Source organism: Eptesicus fuscus, chromosome 22, assembly GCF_027574615.1.
Source record: "Eptesicus fuscus isolate TK198812 chromosome 22, DD_ASM_mEF_20220401, whole genome shotgun sequence".
NCBI classification, from domain to species: Eukaryota; Metazoa; Chordata; class Mammalia; order Chiroptera; family Vespertilionidae; genus Eptesicus; species Eptesicus fuscus.
Window position 1 is genome coordinate 28564213 of NC_072494.1, and position 17749 is coordinate 28581961.

Below are 17749 nucleotides of genomic sequence, written 5' to 3' on the forward strand. Positions count from 1 at the left end.
GATTCGTGTTGCATTTTCTGTCCTTTCCGCCTTGAGAGAAGGAACAGTTTGCTTTTGGAAACACAGCTAAGCCACCCTTTATAACATCAGCCAGTGACCCGCCTGTGGGGATTCATAAATGCACGGGCTGCCCCGGGGCCAACGCGGTTGCCTTTGTTTTGCCCAGGTGGAATGACATGGGGAATATCACCCACAACAAGTCGACCATTCTGGTGGAGCTCACCAACAAGGAGGAGACGGTGCTCTTTCACACGGTGAGCAAAACGCACGAAGGCAGGGTCCGGCCGGCAGCTGGGCCCCTTCCCTTCTCAACTCGTCGTGTCCTTCCTTGCTCTCCGTACCTTGAGCGAATAAATAAATAAATTTCTATTGAACCGAAACTTCAGCCCTGGCCCAGTGCTCTCATTCGCTCACGCCAGGATAATGGGAGTGATTTCACATTCAAAACCCCTGCCTTCTGTGTGATGGATCGCATTGTCTGTCTGGCAGGCCACGTTCCTCGGCCCTCTAGTGACAGCCCTCATCAAGCAACCTCTGAGTCTTGTCGCCTGGCGTTTTCTTTTGCTGGCTGACCTGGGTTTTCTTTCCCAGCATCGCCCAAGCCTTGTCTGAGGTCAGCTGAGCGATGGCCCTTCCGTGGAGGGCCTCCTCCAGAGCCAAGGCCGTTCGTGCAGCTCCCTGCCTCTCATTTAGTGATCCTTGGTGCTCATTCCACGCTCTGCCTTCATTCGTTCACTTTTTATTTTTATTTTATTTTTTAAAATATATTTTCATTGATTTCAGAGAGGAAGGGAGAAGGAGAGAGAGATCGAAACATCAATGATGAGAGAGAATCATCGATTGGCTGCCTCCTGCACGCGCCCCCTATTGGGGACTGCGCCCACAACCTGGGCATATGCCCTTGACCGGAATCGAACCTGGGGCCCTTCAGTCCATAGGCAGACGCTCTATCCACTGAGCCAAACCAGCTAGGGCCATTCATTCATTTCTTAAAGCACTTAGTTTGGAATGATGTGAAGACATGCCAGTTCATCACCGCGCCCCCAAGGCCTTGGGCCTAAAGGATTCTTTAGCAGACAGTCTTGTCTCGTTGTCCTTTGACGGGCTTCATGCCCGTGGCTGCCCCTGAATCTCAGCACGTTGGTGTGTGGCTCAGGGTGTTACTTTGTGATCGACAGGAAGGGAGGAAGGGACGTGTGTCCCTGTTTAGGGAATCCTTGTCAAATGCGCCTATGATCAACTGAACGTTTATTTTTTTTTCTCTCTGTCTTTTCCAAGGATGATATTGAAAATGCCAAGTACATCTCCCGGTTGTTTGCTACGCGGCACAAGTTTTACAAACAAAACAAAATCTGCACCGAGTAAGTAAACGTCCCGTCTGCCTTCCGACTGGATGGCTTGGTCCGATTACGTGCGTGCGCTTTGGGGATGTGGTAGATGGCTTTTCCCATTCCCTCTCTTCCCCTCATTCCTTGTAGAAGCGAAAGGAGCGCCCGGCGGGCCTGAGGGCGCTTTAATGATGAGGGCTGTGTGGTGTAGTTAGGGCCTGTGCCTGGAGAGCAAATCGTTCACAAATTGACTGTGCGTGTCGGACTGCCTGGATGGCTCGGCGCACTGCGACCATTAGTGCCTTCCCAACCTCTGCGATGGGTTTGGAGGAGCTGAGCCGTTCCCAATTTGCCGGGGCGCCCCTTCGTGTCAGGCGCGGAGGATGTTCAGAAGCGTGTGGCACAGCGACGAGCCCGCTTGAAAGAGAAGGCGCTCCTGTCATCCTCAGCCCCGTTTCGCTGACACAGTTGGGCAACCCCGCGTGTGCCTGCGGGTCATGTCATCTCCCTGTAAACGAGGGGCCAGGGTAATTAGGGGAGGACTTGGAGGACGCTAATGGATGTCACCCACCCGCGCGCGCGTGTGTTTTAACACTTAATTTGGAAATAAAGATGATAAAGGGGAGTCTGATGAGGGAACTTAAAGGTGACCTGACCTTGGATGCCGCGTGCTGGGGGCTCACGCTCGCGTTGCCTTTGCCTTGATTGCCTTCAAAGGGGGCTCCTCCGCAGAGCACGTCTGCGGTTGGGGGCGCCCAACACGTTTAATTTTGTCTCAAAGAACGTGAGGGATGTAAATGCAAGAGGAGGACTGCCTTCCCACTGCCCCAGTGGGCACGTCCCCGAGCGTGCGAGTGTGGTCCCGACGCAGCGGCTGCTGAAGAGCGTGTGTTTTTTTTAGAAGAGCATCGCCGGGGCCTGCAGACTCTCTTCTCTGCACGACGGAGGCTCTTGCACAGCAGCCGCTGCAATTGGCCGCTGTCAGGGTCTGGAAGGGTCGTGGAGAGCATCAGGTCTGCCAGCCCAGTTTGCAGATGTAAATCAGAGGAGCGTTGGCCAAGGAGCCGCAAAGTCAGCAGCCAGAGCTGCCTCCCAGCCACATGCGCACACTCGCTCTTCTCCGGGGCAGGGATCCCCGCTCGCTCGCTCGCTCTTTGCAGTTCTTCTTTGCTGTTGCCGTTCATTTGTGGGGGTTGTCGTTGACATTAACAAGAGTCCTGTGGTCCGCTTCTGTGGGGTGAATGAAAAAACCTGTGGAGAAGTGAATTCTGCTGTAATAAAATTCTGGTCTGACCATTTTCTCAGGAGGCGGATTTACTATAAAATTTACCGATTATTTGTATTTCTTTTGTGCTCTTAGGATATCGGCAAACATCACCTATCAGACTGAAAGCTAAAGAAATCGTATTTTCCTTTTCTACTTTTGTTAATAACCATGCCTTTCTTCTTCCTAACCAGTTACGGGAGGTTCCTCACTTCATATCTGATAAAAATTGGGACTCTCTTAAAAGTACACCTCGTGTCCCCCCCCCCCCCCCCCACACCACACACACACACACACAGTACGTTCTGAATACAGTTGCCGAGTCCACCCCGGGACATTCCTCTGTAGTTTTATGAAACTAGCATCATGTTAACACCATCCTTATCCACTCTCTGACTTCTAACTCTCTCACAGTTACTGCTTGTCACCTCTGATACAGCCTAGAGAGTGGTTCCCATATTTCTTGACTTTGGGGATGAAAAATGTAGAGGGGAGAGAGAGAAGGTTCTAATAATAATGTATTTGGCCAGTTAAATAAAGTCCAATATTAATATATTGTTTCCATCATTTCATTAAAAAATTCATCACCAAAATGGTAGAAAAAATGAAATATCAGAATAAGGAGAGTGCTTTAAATTGAAGAATTTTAGCTTGATGGCCAACTGTACGTGTCCTGTTTTTTGTTGTTGTTGTTTGCTTTTAATGAATTGCATTTTTCATTGAGGACAACGGAAAATGTGATTCTGGAATTTGGGACTTGTTTCTCAAAGGCACCTTTTATTCCAGTTCTTAAGAGTTTGATGATATTCTTAGTCCCCGCTCATTTTTAGTCTACATTTTAAAAAAAAATCATGTTGAGTCTCAGTCTGGAAAGGATCTGATTAGATGAATATTTGTAATACGTATGATCTTAATGAAAAATACCTTTATACCTCAAAAATATTTATTTTGGATTTTTATTTTTTTTTCACTTTACTGACAGTATTTAAAAATATTTTTGTTCTTTTTTTATTATGAAAGACTAGTAGCCCGTTTGCACGAAGATTCGTGCAATAGACCTTCATTCACCTGGCTGACTGCACCAGTTTTCTGCCGGCACCGGGGACCCAGGCCTTGGCTGTGGCCACCGCCTTCTGCCTTCTTTCAGGGTTGGGGCTTGGCCCCGGGCGGTGGCCTTGGGCTCGGCTGCACCCAACATCCCTGCTAAGGATCGAAGGAGCCGACCCCCAGTGGTTTCCTGCGATCCGTGCAGGCTCCCCGCTGGTGCCCAAGGCCGGGAAAGCCTCCGCCCGAGGCTTTCCTGGCCTTGGGCTCGGCGGCACCCAGCATCCCTGCTAGGGATCGCAGGAGTCGACCCCCAGTGGTTTCTTGCGATCCGTGCAGGCTCCCCGCTGGTGCCCAAGGCCAGGAAAGCCTCCGCTCCAGGCTTTCCTGGCTTTGGGCTCAGCTGCACCCAGCATCCCAGCTACGGATTGTAGGAGCCGACCCCCTGGTCGTTGCCTGCGATCCGTGCAGGCTCCCTGCTGGTGCCCAAGGCCGGGAAAGCCTCCGCCACACCCCAACGGCCCTGCAACTGTTTCCTGGTGGGCGTGGTTGGTGGGCGTGGCTTGGTGGGTGGGCGTGGCTTGGTCGTAGCGAAGGTGCGGTCAATTTGCATATTTGTCTATTATAAGGTAAGATTTTACACATACACAAAGGGACAAAAAATACAATGGCTGCTTTTTGTATTTCCCTCATAATGTTTCTTTAGAAATAAGCCTTATTCTTCTAACAGTGCTTTGTAAAACTGTTTGTAAAAGTACATTATGTCCCAAACATTTTGAAAGTACAGAAAAAAATAAAAAAGGGAATCGTAATTGTTTTTAGTGTTACCACCCAGAAATAGTATTGATGTTTTGCTGTGAATTTTACCATCTTGTCTCCTTTCCCCTTTTCTCCCTCTCTTGTCTATTTTGTATCTAGGAAATAATAACCCTTTTTACTTTGCACCTTTTTATGTAGACAATCAAATTCTCCACCCCCCATCAGACGCCAGCCCACCTGGAGCCGATCCTCTCTGGTATGTATAAAATATTCAGCAATCGAAAGTAGTCTGTGTGCTGGGGATAGAGGGTCCTTTTGTTGCTAATTTGAGAGGCGAGGTGATGAGGGCATTATGACCAGGTGAGGTCAGGCGAGAATGCAGAAGGGTGTAAGTCTTCCGTGTAGGTGTGACGCGTATCCGTTTTGCCCCATTGTGCCCATGATGTCCACCACTTCTCTAAGTGAGGCTGAAGGTTCAGCCCCATGAGGAAGTCTTTAGTCAGGGGGATGAGACTGTGTTCCTTCAGCACGTAACCTACTGTTTCAATCCGCTTGTTCTCATCTGTTGTTTTATCACCGTTTTTGCTTGTTACATGTAGGCATGCCTTCAGATATCAGCTCCACAAGTTCTTCTGTATTCGTTGCCATAGATAGAGCTTAATAAACTAATCAGAAAATGCTTTTCAATTTTTTTTTTACTAATTTTTTTTAAAGAGAGAAAAAGAGAGTTAGAGGGAGAGAGAGAAACATTGATGTGAAAGGGAAGCAATCAATCGACCGGGAATTGAACCAGAAACCTGGTTATATGCCCTGACTGGGAATTGAACCCACCACCTTTTGGTGCATGGGATGATACTCCAACCAACTCAGCCACACTGGCCAGGGCAGAAAATGCTTTTTAAATGATCAGAAATGGAATAGTTCTAGTTGATGTTCTCAGGTAAGGTTCTCGATAGGGAAGATTAATTGTACATTTTCTGATTTTAAGGGCAACAAACTTTTTTTTTTTTAACTGCTCTTCTCATCATGTGAATAAGGAAACACAGTTCTAATTTCATTACATGGTTTTGTCTTAGGCTGTGTTTTATTCTGAGGATTACTTAAGGCTGATATAACAAAAAGGTGTTGAAGAATTGATTTCCTTTAAGGTTTTCTACTTGTTTAAAGTCATAATTCTTTATTAAGATTATGATTTTTTATACATAATTAAAATAAACAGGTGCCCTTTTAATTTTTCTAGGTGAACAGTTCCTTTGAGTTGGTAGACAAATAAAATTGAATTTTCCTTTATCATCATGTATATAGGGTATACATGAATTGTATACCTTTTAATTAATTATTATTATTACTATTTTTGGAAAATACATAGACCTAAACTCATAGAATTCTAGAGTTGGGCCATTATCACATAAAAGTTCTGAGTATCCATGTGACTGTTACTGATCTTGACATTATGCACAATATGTCACAAGTGGCCCGTGATTTGAAGATTAAGGGGGATCCCTTTGAACCCTTCCCCTGTTCGTGGTTTTGTTTTCCTTGGTTCATACTATTTTTCTTTCCCCTTCTTTAGATTCCACATGTCTTTATCAGTGAGATCGTTTTTCCTTTTTGTCCTTGGGGCACCATGGGGGGCAGAGTTCTAAGGCTTTCTGTGGTCTGATCTCACTCTGAGTCTCTGGAGAAGATGCCGAGGCTTCTGTGTCCTCTTTAGGATTAAACCATCTCACCACGAGTTCCTTGGGCTGCGTAGGAGGAAAGCCAGATAACCCTGTCTCCTCTGGCTTCCTCGCTGATAACCGGGAGGCCTGATTCCTCTTCTCTTGCCCGTCTGCTGCCTGTGTCATGGCAGCTAATTGCTTTTTGTATGAGCCGGTCTGGAAAGAAATAGGATAATATATTAGAATATGTAAGAGATGGAATAAGTAAGGAAATCCTGAAATGGTGTCAGGAAGATTCCTTATTATTGTCCTTTGCCTGTATACTCATGCCAGTTCATAAACAGTCCCATACTTACTGGATTTTTTTTTTTTTTTAAAGAGCAAGACAAAGGCAGTGAGCCAACATTGCCTACCGTTCATTTCTATTCCCCGGTATGAATCCCTCTCCAGGGTTGTTTTTTTTTTTTTAAGTCTCAAACCTGGTTGTCCTACCCTGGAAAAATCGAGTTGAATTATGTATAACTAAGAAGAGGCAACAAAAAAAATTTTTTATTTAAAAATATTTTTAAATTGCAACTCAGAGCCCAGTCAAAGGGAGATCTGGAAATATTTTGGAGAGCTGATATTACACCTTTTCTTTGGTACCATGAACTTCACTACATTGATTTCTGTTCTATTTTTCTTCTCCCTGATTCTTTTTAATTTTTGAATTCTTGTCTTCGTTACCTCCTTTATTTGCCCATTTGATGCTGAAGCATTATTTGTAGCAGAGGAAATGATAAGTTATTTATCCAACTTCAAACTTTGGGAAGCGCTCATCTTCTGTTGAGAGACATTGAGAAAGTGTGGCCCCTACTGGCTTTAGCTTTTTTTGTCTTGATCTGAGCTTTTCTCCTAAGTTGTCATATTTCAATGCATATCTAATAAGGCTAATTTAAAAGGAATCAAATTGAAATATAAGAGATCATCCTTTTTGGTGATTTACAACTTTAAAGTTTAAAATTTTTAGCATCAGAACTCTTTCTTCAAACGAACTCTCATCTGAAACCCCAATATAAAAATAAAATGGATCACGTTTGAGGTATTTTACTCCCATGTAAACTTTTGTTCTATTAAAAAGAGTCATTGGGAGCTTTTTAAGTCTATTAGAAAATAGATTATAAATAGATATGTTCATGTTGATTGTAGCCTCTTTGTCTTTCTCACGTTGAACCGGCCATCTTGTGTCTTCAGTCCTGACTTAGTGATGAGGAGAGGGTACAGATGAGAAGAGGGGTGGGTCAAGGGTAGACAGATGGCAGAGCAGCCCCAGCCTGCTCCCCTGCAGACGCCGGACACTGTCGTGTGCTCGGCTGGTTCTCCGTGACAGCGGAGGGCCCTCGTGAGAGGCCTGCCCACCTGTGCCGTTCTCTGTTTCAGCCCCGGCAGCAGCCGTACATCTTGCCTCCCATGCACGTCCAGTGTGGAGAACACTACTCGGAAACACACACTTCGCAAGGTAACGCCGGCTTGCCATTTTCCCTTCCTCGGGTGAACGGGTGAGGACGGGGAAGCGGTAAAGAAGACTTTTCTTTGTTAGATGATAGTGATGCTTTCATTTCTAATCTTGTCGTTGTCCGAATGGCAGCAAGCAGCAGCTTCGATTTGTGAAAAGCATAGACCATCGTTTACCCTGGAAAGAGAAATTGCCCCAGAATTGGCTGCAAAAGGGAGTTGGAGAAGGCGGCGAGCAAGGGCTCTCTTCTCCTCCCTCTCATGAGTGGGCTCGGAGAAGAGGGAGTGGCCGCAAGGCCCACTGGGGTACCCTTGACCCTCACTGCCAGTATCACAAAGCCCTCCCAGTCGGTCAGGCTTTCGTGCTGACAGAGAATACAGGCATCCAGAAAAACTGAAAGAAACATACAAATAATCTCAACCCTTCACATTAGCTGTTGCTTCCCGCCTCTCCCACCAGCCCCTCTCTCCCAGCACTTATAAAGGAAATCTGTTATGTTCCTCTCTTGTAACTCACATGCAAAATAATCATTGTAATAATAATAATAATAATTAACGTTAATAGAGGAAGTCCCCTCCTTCGGCACTGTTCTCAGCACCTTCAATAATCCTCAGAATACACCTAGGAGATGAGATAGGGATTACTATTACTTCCAATTTACAAATATAGGATTGGGATGCAGGAAGGGGATGGGAGGGGCTTGGATACGAAAATCAGTGTCTTGACCCTCAAGCCGGTGCTCTTGATCATGACACCAACTGCATCTCAAAGAAGGAATGGTCTTAGGTGTTGAATATTGACAGCGTGAAATGGAAAATTTCTTTCTACGTTATCGTATGCTGGCTATTTTTAATCTCTCTGCACTGTCAGTGTGAGCATGAAAACGAAGATAATTAAGAGGCTATCTAATGTAATAAAACATTACTGTGTATAAGCAGACTAGCACAGTAACCCTGCTTCCCTGGGCAGGCACCAGCCCCCACCTACCAGTAGAGGCAGAGAAATACAGCCTTTGTCTCTCTGGTCGCCTGGTTTATCTCGACTGTCTCATCCCACCTGGTCTGTGACCCCACCCTCCTCCTCAGGTGGCTGAGCATTTACAGCCACCTTTGCTGTTTTTCACCTTTTCTGCCTTTGTTTCTCTACTTTGCTCATCCTTAAATCTGTGGGGTGAACAATGCATGTAGTTTGCTCACAGAAAAGTTTTGATAAGAAGTTGCCTCCCTAGGCTGTGTGTGTGTGTGTGTGTGTGTGTGTGTGTGTGTGTGTGTAAGGAGCATTGGACACCTCAAATGGTTCTTACTTTACGAATCTGTGTTTTAGCTCTTTGGGTACCTCCGTAAGCCATGAGTAAATTTTATGTGATGAGATCAGGTCTAGGGGAGAGTGTTCGGCAGTGGCTGAGAGAACTCTTGGTTTCCATTTTGCCCTCAGTTGATTGCTGATCAGGTGTTGGCCATGCATGCTGATCTCCGGGCTACATTATCTGTCTTGTGCCTTTATGATGGCTTAGCAGTCCCTCTGGTTGGTAAAGGGACCTTTCTCATTGTAGATCAGCTCCAAGCACATAGTAACTTCAGATCTACTGCTCTGTTAACCAGTTAACTGGCACGGTATTTTGAATTTAATTGAAAAAGGTCCGCCGCTTGCGTCTATAGACACTTATGGCGTACAAATGGTTAAAGTTCTTGGCTTCTTGGCCCAGATAGCCATCCCGAAGCTGAGCCCTGAACAAGAGAACAGGTCAACCCAACACGGAGGCCACACTTCCTGCCGGATTTCAACGCTCATGGCAAAATCGAGAAATTACCAAGGGGCCATCTATTCCCAACGTTCATTGCTTTCTTTGTTTAGATTCGTTTTTCCTTCTCAGGATGCTTTATTTTTTTTAAATATATATGTATATTTTTGTATTGATTTCAGAGAGGAAGGGAGAAGGGAGAGAAAGAAAGGTCAATGATGAAAGAGAATCATCGATTGGCTGCCTTCTGCACGCCCCCTACTGGGGATCGAGCTGGCAACCCCGGGCATGTGCCCTTGGCCGGAATTGAACCTGGGACCCTTCAGTCCACAGGCTGACACTCTATCCACTGAGCCAAACCAGCTAGGGCTCAGGATGCTTTAGAATGTCCCTTTTGTACATTAGCGTCTCATCCAGGAAATGTCCAGGTTTGATGGAATGTGGGTGGAGCCCATGGGTATGCACTTTCTATGACTTCTTTAGGTCGAATGTCATATAACCTAAGCTGTGACTTACGTGAGCATAGACTTGATCGAAGCAGGATGGCGTGGAGGCTCACGTGCCTTTGTTTGACCTCTTGCAGACAGCATTTTCCATGGGAACGAAGATGCCTTCTACTGCAACTCTCACAACAGCCTGGACTTAAATTACTTAAACGGCACCATCACCAACGGCAGCGTGTGCAGCGTCCACAGCATCAACTCCCTGAACTGCTCCCAGAGCTTCATTCAGGCGTCGCCCGTCTCTTCCAACCTCAGCATCCCCGGGAGCGACATCATGCGGGCCGACTACATCCCTAGCCACCGGCACAGCGCCATCATCGTGCCGTCGTACCGGCCGACCCCGGATTACGACACGGTCATGCGCCAGATGAAGAGGGGGGTCGTGCACACGGACAGCCAGAGCCAGTCCCTGAGGAACCTCAACATCCTCAACACCCACGCCTACAATCAGCCGGAGGACCTGGTGTACAGCCAGCCCGAGATGCGGGAGAGGCACCCCTACACCGTCCCCTATGGGCCACAGGGGGGCTACGGCAACAAACTGGTGGGTCCCTCCGACCAGATGAGCCCGAAGAACAACTCGGTGCCCAGCCAGCCGGGGGCCAGCGCCATCTCCCACACGGTGAGCACCCCGGAGCTGGCCAACATGCAGCTGCAGGGCGCGCACAGCTACAACGCGGCCCACATGCTCAAAAACCACCTCTTCCGGCCGCCGCCCCCCTACCCGCGGCCCCGCCCCGCCACCAGCACCCCGGACCTGGCCAGCCACCGCCACAAGTACGTCAGCGGCAGCAGCCCCGACCTGGTGACCCGCAAAGTGCAGCTGTCGGTGAAGACCTTCCAGGAGGACAGCGCCCCGGTGGTGCACCAGTCCCTGCAGGAGGTGAGCGAGCCGCTCACGGCCACCAAGCACCACGGCGCGGCCCACAAGCGCCACAGCCTGGAGGTGATGAGCAGCATGGTGCGGGGCATGGAGGCCATGACGCTCAAGTCGCTCAACATCCCCATGGCTCGCCGCAACACGCTCCGGGAGCCGGGGCCCCCCAAGGAGGTGCCGGGGGGCCACGAGGTCCCCCAGCTGCCCCAGTATCACCACAAGAAGACCTTCTCGGACGCCACGATGCTCATCCACAGCAGTGAGAGCGAGGAGGAGGAGGAGCCCGCCGAGCCCGCGCCCCGCATCCCCGGCCTCCGCGAGAACATGGGGTACAGCGCCCAGCTGCAGGCGGCCTTGGCGCGGATCCCCAAGAAGCCCCCGCCCGAGTACCCCGGCCCCAGGAAGAGTGTCAGCAACGGGGCGCTGAGGCAGGACCAGGTCAGCGTCCCCCCGGCCGTCGCCAGAGCCAGGGTGCTGAGGCACGGGCCGGCCAAGGCCGTCAGCGTCTCCCGAGCCGACCAGCTGGCCGTCAACGGGCCCTCCCTCGGGCCGTCCATCTCGGAGCCCGACCTGACGAGCGTGAAGGAGCGGGTCAAGAAGGAGCCCGTGAAGGAGAGGCCGGTGTCCGAAATGTTTTCCCTGGAGGACAGCATTATAGAGAGAGAGATGATGATCCGGGTAAGTGTCCGCCCCCTCCCGGGCCATTTGGGGCAGACAGTTCACACGCTGGCCTCCCCCCGCAGCCTCCTCTGCTCCTTGTCCCTGTGGAAGCACGGGTTGCAGACACTGAAGCAGGGGCGAGGCCCGTTCAGGGACAGGTTAGGGATGTAGAGGGTCACTTGGCATTTAGGTGGCATTTTACTTCACAAAACGTCGTGCTTGCCCCTTCAAATACATCTTCCCTTCTCCTGCACGGATGCCAGTGGGTACGCTTGGTACAAAGTGCGGTCATGGAGTTAGGGTGTTCCGGGCTGGTGGTGCTGAGGTTGGGGTCGTGGCCAGTGTTTTGCTGTTTGTTCAGGATCCGACTTTCTGTGTGAGCGGCGAGGGGCTCACCTTCCTGCACCTGTTGGTGTTTTGTTTGTGTTTACCCCTCCCCAGGGGAAAGCTTACTCCCCCGCCCCCCCCCCCCCCCATCTCCCCGGTTAGATATTAAAAGAACAACATCTCCTGAGAGTTTTCCGTGTCTGTCCGTCTACACGTCAGGATGGCTCGCCAATATTGACCGGCCTGTGTGCAGCGAGTCAACTTGAGTTTCAGATTTTTTTTTTCAATAGACGGTTAACACAAAGCCAAGAAAGTTACAGTAAACTTGGAAGTTTACTGTTGAGCTGCAATTCCCCGTAAAGCTTAGTCTATTAAGAATTCAGATACATGTATGTGAATGCACACACACACCCACACACATGCACACACACATGCACAGTGGGAATCAACCTGGAAAGAACCGTCAAGGGCCAATGTTTTAAGGCAGCCACGTTCCGGGGTTCAGAATCTAATCCGCAACAACTTCCCTACTTCAGACAAACCTTCGAGCCTCCCCATCCTCTCAGGATGGCCATCCGTGGAATGGCCCACGTGTAACTGTTCCCACGGTCGGCAAACCCAGAGGGAAATGGTGGGGGAGGTGCTTGGGCCTCTGGCAGTACAACCTGCGGGCTGGGAGAGGAAGTGCGAGGGTGGCCGCCTCAGGGGAGCGCTTTCCCAGCTTGGAAAAAGGGACTTACTGGTAGAAAAGGGTTTTCAGCACTTCTTGGCCCCAGACTCCTGTAACACACCTCAGCCTGTCAATCTAAACTTTGCTCACTTGATGCTTATTGCTGCCTCCACAGTCCCGTTGCCTCATTTTGGTCGAATTCCTCCACTTCTCTCGTTACCTGTATTAAACAAAAGCCTTCAGCTGAACCCAGGGCGCTGGTTCCCTGCCCAGAGCTTCCTGCATAACACCGAGGAGCCGGGGTTTCCGCTGTGTGTCCCACGTGCTGTCCCATCCCGTCCGGGGGGCTCATCGTGAATAGCGGATTGTACCCCTTAACTCGTAGTTCAGGAACATCGTGACCCCATCCCTACTGTTGAACTTTTTCCCAAAACCTGTCCACTCAGGAGCCCAAGGACTCCTCCCCGGGCTGGGGTCCGGACCTCAGAGCAGGGTTAGGAGGTTCGTCAGCAAACCAGTGTGCCAGGCACGATGGCGACAGGGCCAGGTGGTTCTGCACCTGGCTTTTTATGAAGAAACCACCCCAACCTCCTCCCCACGTCTCGGGTGCTTCTCTGCCCTCCGCACCGATGGGCAGCTTTTGCTGGGCTTCTCAGGGATAGATAAGAAGAGGAGGCTGCCTGGGCCTCGCCAGGGTAAGAGCAATGAGAAAGTTACACCGATGGGAACCCGAGGGGACAGGCATGGTGAGAATTTGCCCTGCAGCCAACTCTCCATATTTCAGGAGCTGCTGGTGTGTTGAGTGGTTGACTCAGGCCTGCTGTCTCCATAGCTCCTCTTTCTGGCTCCTACTGCTGCTTAAGGACATTTCACATCTGTAGCCCCGGAGCCAGGAATCAGCTGCAGGGAAGTGCAAAGGCTTCCTCAGATCTTTGAGTTATTATTATTTTTTAAAATCTCTGGCAATAAGCTGATATGATAAGTGAGAAGAGGCTAAGAGATACAGTTTTCCACGGGGCTTTCGTTTCTCACTAGGTGAGTTCCTGACCATTTGCCGTAGGCCCCGTCCGGGACAGAAGCAGAACCATTGGGAAGGCCCCAATTATTGTCCTCTCAAAACTTTGCAGAATTGTGAAACCAGTTCCCAGCTAAAGAGAGAACAGGAGAACAGTTTTTCTCTCTCAGAAAAACAAACTTGGAAGCCAACAAATAAAAAAAAAACACCCAAATTTAAATTCAACCTCTTCAAAATCTGCCTGGGCTAGAGGAACCAGGGTCACTATTTGTCAGTCTTCCGCTCTGTGGCTGACATTCCTGGGTCCTCTTCTCACAATCCTCCTCTGAGACGCTCCGTTTGTAGGCCTGAGGGGTCGGCCCTGGTGGAAGTGTCATAACTTCACAAACCCGGGCTCCACTCCGACCGCAGCGGCCACTGAGGGGATGAGCGTGATGCCATCCCCTGCACCCACGGTCAGAATGTTCCTCTAACTCCGTGCCATCTGCCAGCACCGCGGTTCTAGCAAGACACTGCTCTCTGGGGAATACATTTATAAATGATAGAATAAGAAGAAGAAAAAAATACCTAGAAGGCTTGAAAAGAAACCAAGGGTAAGGTGGTCCCCTCACTTGTGGTGGCCAAAAGAGTCTGCAGGTTGGTTTCACTTCCGTTTGGATCAAAATCTCAAACTGGAACCCTCATCTGTTTGTATGCTTTATTTATTTATCTTTTTAAAAATGTGTTATTGATCTCAGAGAGGAAGGGAGAGGGGGAGAGAGAGAGAGAAAAACATCAATGATGAGAGAGAATCATTGGTTGACTGCCCCCTACAGGCCCCACACTGGGGATCGAGCCCACAACCCAGGCATGTGCCCTGACCAGCAATCGAACCGTGACCTCCCGGTTCATAGGTCGACACTCAATCACTGAGCCATGCCGGCTGGGCTCGGCGCAGCCTTTGCTATTATTTGTTTGTTGTGTGTTCGTTTATTCATCTGCTTTAAACCAAAAGCACAGGAGTCCTGGAGGGACGGGCTTCCTCAGGCACGCTGTGGGAAGTAATGGGCAGGCTGTGTTTGAATTCGCCCTACTAATGGTGGTTGTCTGCATTCCTTGGCTGGGGAGTCACAGATTTGGGGAGATTAAAACACATTCCAGAATTCTGCCGGTATTGTAAACAATGAGAACATGCCTTTTCTTGCCGCAAGAATCTAGAGAAGCAGAAGATGGCAGGCCTGGAGGCGCAGAAGCGGCCTCTGATGTTGGCAGCGTTGAATGGCCTCTCGGTGGCGCGGGTCTCGGGGCGGGAAGACGGCCGAGTTGATGGCACCCGGATTCTCATGGACGAGAGGGTAAGCCCTGGGCTTGTCAAGCATGTGATTCATTCCCCGTGCTCTTCGGATTCCTGAGCGCTCTCCTTGCCCGAACATGCCAGCTCCGAGGTCTAGGTGATGAATTAATTCTTCAGGTTGAGATTAGCAAGACGTGGTCTCACTGTGTTGTGTTCAGTGGGTCCCTTTCCAAGTACCTACTGTGTCTTTGTCAAGGTGGCGCAGTGACGACTGACCGAGAGACCAGCCCCCGACGCCCCTCACGGGCCACGTGGCCTGGGTCAAACCGCTCCTTCGGGCCCCTTTCCCTTTTTGCAAACCCGAGAAAGTTGCAAAACGATTGCTGTGGCTCTCGGTGTCTGGGATTTTTATGAATGATTAGCATTTATAGAATTCTCTGTAACGCCACCCCCTCCACCCACGGTCAGAATAAGGTGCATGTTAGTGTTTCCGAGGTGGAGAGTGTGTGTTCCTTTAGCTCCTGAAATTGCAATCAGAGGTTAAAGAAGCCGGCATCAAGTGCTCATAGCATCCAGGTTTTAGATTCCTGTCGGTATATATGAAGTATTAGGGTGTTTTTAAAGCCAGAAGGGACTTGAGAGGAATGATTTAATCCCGTGGTCGGCAAACTGCGGCTCTTTGGCCCCTTGAGTGTGGCTCTTCCACAAAATACCACGGCCTGGGCGAGTCTGTTTTGAAGAAGTGGCGTCAGAAGAAGTTTAAGTTTAAAAAATTCGGCTCTCAAAAGAAATTTCAGTCGTTGTACTGTTGATATTTGACTCTGTTGACTTAACGAGTTTGCCGACCACTGATTTAATCCAATCAGTACCTATTATTGTAATTGGTAGTTTGGCCGTGGGAAAAATAAATCGAGAGGGGGGTATACATCCCCAGAACTGCAGGACTATGGACCAGCATCCTCTTAATATTCGTCTCAGTAAAATGGGCTGTATACGTGGAGAAAAGGGGGGTTTGGATAATTAGGAATAACAATCTCCTCACATTAAGACTTTAAACAGAGTGTGTGAGTAACACAAATACCACTTTTGAACTTCACCCCTTGCCTGGCTCTTCGCAGATTTGTCCTGTTGAAGCTGTGAATGAGAAGGAAATTGGTGGTTGGACAGCGGAAACTAGCACTGTGGTTACTAATGAGACCAAATAATCAAGCATTCTTTGGGCATCTTAACACTACTTAACTAGCAGCCTCCCTGTCACTATTTAAAGAAACCCGGTGGTTTTGTTGGGATTTCGGGGGGGCGGGGGGAGGAGATCGTTCAGTGAGCTGAAGGTTCATTTCTGTTGCAGTTCAGGACCCTGAAGAAGAAGCTGGAAGAGGGAATGGTGTTCACAGAATACGAGCAAATCCCAAAGAAAAAGGCGAATGGCATTTTCAGCACAGCGGCTCTGCCAGAAAATGCCGAGCGCAGCCGGATCCGCGAGGTTGTCCCCTACGAGGAGAATCGCGTGGAGCTGATCCCGACCAAAGAAAATAACACAGGTTACATCAACGCCTCCCACATCAAGGTGAGCCGGGGAGCCTGCTGGGAGGGTTTGTCGACGATGCCGGGGTTAAAGGTAAAAATGTAGAGAGAGAAAGATGTAGGACGGCTGCCACTGTGCATCTTGGCTTGTCCCCAGACCCCAAGGGAATGTTTTTGAACTTCTGGGCTTTTCTGACTCAACTGGAAGGGCATGCCCAGCTCTGCAGACAGAAGGAAGCTGGCGGCCTTGGCAAAACCTCGGGTCAGCTATTTCTGAAGTTTGCTCTTTACAGAGGATTTAACTTTTTCTTCTCTCTGTGGGTTATAACTCTCCCCCAAACTCAGGAGAACCTGAGGATTGTCCTTTTCCATTTGTAATGAGCGGACCATGGAGACTTTGGGAGTCACAGGCATTATCTTACTGTCACTGAAGCTTTTATGATGCTCAGAGGTCACAAAACTTAGCATTCTCCCTGGTAATAGAACAGGTGATGCGTTTAACACCTGATGTCCCAAAGTTGCATGATATTTAGAAGAGTGGGCAAATGTCATCATAAACCATGGAGGTGAGCTTGCTAGTGACTCTTGCAAGATTTGCCTCCTTATCCAGGGCATTAGGGTCGTGGTCAGCAAACTGCAGCTCGCGAGCCACATGCGGCTCTTTGGCCCCTTGAGTGTGGCTCTTCCACAAAATACCACAGCCTGGGTGAGTCTATTTTGAAGAAGTGGCGTTAGAAGAAGTTTAAGTTTAAAAAATTTAGCTCTCAAAAGAAATTTCCATCGTTGTACTGTTGATATTTGGCTCTGTTGACTAATGAGTTTGCCGACCACTGCGTTAGGGTCATTACATTTTTGTTAATATTTCAGAAACGTAAACGTTTTTATCTCAGTATTTCATAGACTTTAAAATTAGTCAGCTTAGTTTGGCCCCAGTTGGAATTCAGAGATAAGGATGCTCGTGTTAGATGTTTCCTAAATCGCTTACCTTCCTCCGTGTCCCTGATAACAGAACATATGTGTTTAGATCGTCACCATTTGCTCTCCCGTCTGAAATAAAAGAATTTATTCACGTACCGCTGTTAGAGCCGTTGTTACAGGACGTTTTTAAACAGGAGAAGGTTCACATTATGAGTCTGGTATGATCGGTAACCTTAGAAACCTGTTTCTGGCTTTGTCCAGAGTTATTTCCTTTCTTCATTGGACTTTTCAACTGTATAGCCAGATCCTTGGTAGATTCCTTTGAGCCTCCAAAACACAGCCAGATGTCTGGCTCCTGTATCGGTTCTAACAGTTTTGAATCAAAATATGAAAAGTGAACCAGGGTGGGGTGTAAGTGTTTTTGCACACAGGGCATAGATAACCACATATATTTTTTTAATGTATCAGGAAGTACTGTCAAAAGAAATATAAAGGAGTATTATCCTGGATCAGGTTGCATATTTTGCTCTCATTTTTGAGAATGAGAACGAAAACAATAAAAAAAAAAACGAGCCCCAGGAAACCAGTCTTAAGTAAACTGACGATGGTGCGTGCCATGGGCTTCGTCTGGCTTGACAAACCGTGGCCAGAATAATGTAGTCACACAAGGATGCGGCTCCCACAGCTGCT

At 48.7% G+C, this 17749-nt stretch overlaps 1 protein-coding gene across 6 annotated transcripts in view; it reads left to right on the plus strand.

Annotated features, from left to right (window-relative positions):
* Window positions 1–17749, plus strand: part of PTPN14 (protein tyrosine phosphatase non-receptor type 14) — a 153148-nt gene that overhangs the window by 122186 nt on the left and 13213 nt on the right. For all 6 annotated transcript variants that reach the window (XM_028152199.2, XM_028152202.2, XM_028152201.2 and 3 more), the window contains 7 exons: window positions 167–254; window positions 1279–1361; window positions 4594–4651; window positions 7476–7554; window positions 9876–11350; window positions 14535–14678; window positions 15966–16184. In XM_028152199.2, coding sequence (XP_028008000.2) covers window positions 167–254; window positions 1279–1361; window positions 4594–4651; window positions 7476–7554; window positions 9876–11350; window positions 14535–14678; window positions 15966–16184 — 2146 coding nt within the window. The remainder of the gene's footprint in view (window positions 1–166; window positions 255–1278; window positions 1362–4593; window positions 4652–7475; window positions 7555–9875; window positions 11351–14534; window positions 14679–15965; window positions 16185–17749) is intronic.